This window comes from Nicotiana tabacum, chromosome 6 (genome assembly GCF_000715075.1).
Source record: "Nicotiana tabacum cultivar K326 chromosome 6, ASM71507v2, whole genome shotgun sequence".
In the NCBI taxonomy this organism is placed as follows: Eukaryota; Viridiplantae; Streptophyta; class Magnoliopsida; order Solanales; family Solanaceae; genus Nicotiana; species Nicotiana tabacum.
The window spans coordinates 106,071,183-106,072,501 of record NC_134085.1 but is presented as its reverse complement, the minus strand read 5'-3'; the positions used below and the strand labels follow the sequence as shown (position 1 = coordinate 106,072,501).

The 1,319-nt window shown below is 34.8% G+C and overlaps 1 protein-coding gene across 1 annotated transcript; it reads right to left on the bottom strand.

Moving 5' to 3' along the window:
• Nucleotides 1-302: 302 nt before the first annotated feature.
• On the bottom strand, nt 303-1,043 carry LOC142181971 (secreted RxLR effector protein 161-like). Its single transcript, XM_075255696.1, has 3 exons — nt 910-1,043; nt 382-853; nt 303-326 (listed from the first exon to the last, which is right to left on the bottom strand). Exons 1-3 carry the CDS (start codon nt 1,041-1,043, stop codon nt 303-305), a joined length of 630 nt encoding a protein of 209 aa, XP_075111797.1.
• Nucleotides 1,044-1,319: the final 276 nt, after the last annotated feature.

Below are 1,319 nucleotides of genomic sequence, written 5' to 3'. Positions count from 1 at the left end.
GAACATTCAAAAGTTCTAAGTCCAACCTTGAAATAATACCTTAAAAGATAAAATTATGAAAAAGTTTAAGAAATATTTATAAATTATATCACAATAAGTATATTTTTGTATATTAAATATATCTAAAATTTCTATATATGTAATGTCGGGTTAGTTTGGTTTCGGTTTGACTTTCTTTAGTTAAAACCAAACCAAATCAATTATGGTCGGGTTTTTTTCTCCAACACCAAACCAAATCAAACCAAACCATAGTCGAATTTTTTTTCTCGGCTTGACTCGGATAATCGGGTTGATGTAGTTTGTCAGTTTCCTTTGTATACCCCTACCTTTAGTAATAGGATCAGCAATCATTAAAGTGGTGCTAATATGCTCAAAACTCACATCTTGCTTCTTTACATAGTCTCTAACCATCAAGTACTTTATGTTGATGTATTTGATTCGGCTGCCACTTTTATTATTCTTAGAAAATAATATTGCAGCTAAATTGTCACAAAAGATTCTTAATGGTCTTGAAATGGAATCGACAACCCTAAGGCCGGAAATAAAGTTTTTCAACCATAACGCCTGTGATGTAGCTTCATAGCATGCTATAAATTCAGCTTCCATTGTGGATGTTGCAACAATGGTCTGCTTGACACTTTTCCAAGACACAACACCTCCAGCAAAAAGAAAAATATATCCTGAAGTGGATTTACCAGTGTCTTTGTATCCACCCAAATCAGAGTCTGAATATCCAATCACCTCAAATGAGTTAGAGTATTTGTATGTAAGCTTAAAATCCTTGGTTCCTTGCAAATATCTCAAGACCCTTTTACCAGCTTTCCAATGGTCAAGACCAGGGTTACTTTGATATCTGCCAAGCATTCCCACCGCAACGCAATATCAGGTCTAGTACAGACATATGCATACATAAGGCTCCCAACAAGCGAAGCATAGGGAATGTCTTTCATTTGCTCCTTTTCCAATGCATTTTGTGGACATTGATTCAAAGAGAATTTGTCACCTTTAATTATGGGTGCTGCTATAGGTGAACAGTTTTTCATCCCGAATCTTTCTAGAATTCTTTCAATGTATGCATTTTGAGACAGTCCAAGTAATCTTTGGGATCTATCTCTTAATGACATAAGAGGCTTCACCCATATCCTTCATCTCAAAATTCTGGATAAGGAACTGTTTAGTCTCGTGCAACAATCCCAAATCACTACTTGCAAGCAAAATGTCATCCACATATAGGACTAGAAAAATATATTTGCTCTCACTTATCTTAAGGTATATACACTGATCAATGATGTTCTCCGTAAATCCAAAAAATGAAACAA

What these genes read in the sequence shown, in the direction of transcription:
- LOC142181971 (XM_075255696.1), bottom strand. Translation starts at nt 1,043, where the DNA reads ATGAAAAACTGTTCACCTATAGCAGCACCCATAATTAAAGGTGACAAA. An exon ending in TCGCTTGTTGGGAGCCTTAT is followed by an intron (nt 854 to 909) that starts GTATGCATATGT and finishes AATGCTTGGCAG; the next exon opens with ATATCAAAGTAACCCTGGTC. An exon ending in ACTATGTAAAGAAGCAAGAT is followed by an intron (nt 327 to 381) that starts GTGAGTTTTGAG and finishes CTATTACTAAAG; the next exon opens with GTAGGGGTATACAAAGGAAA.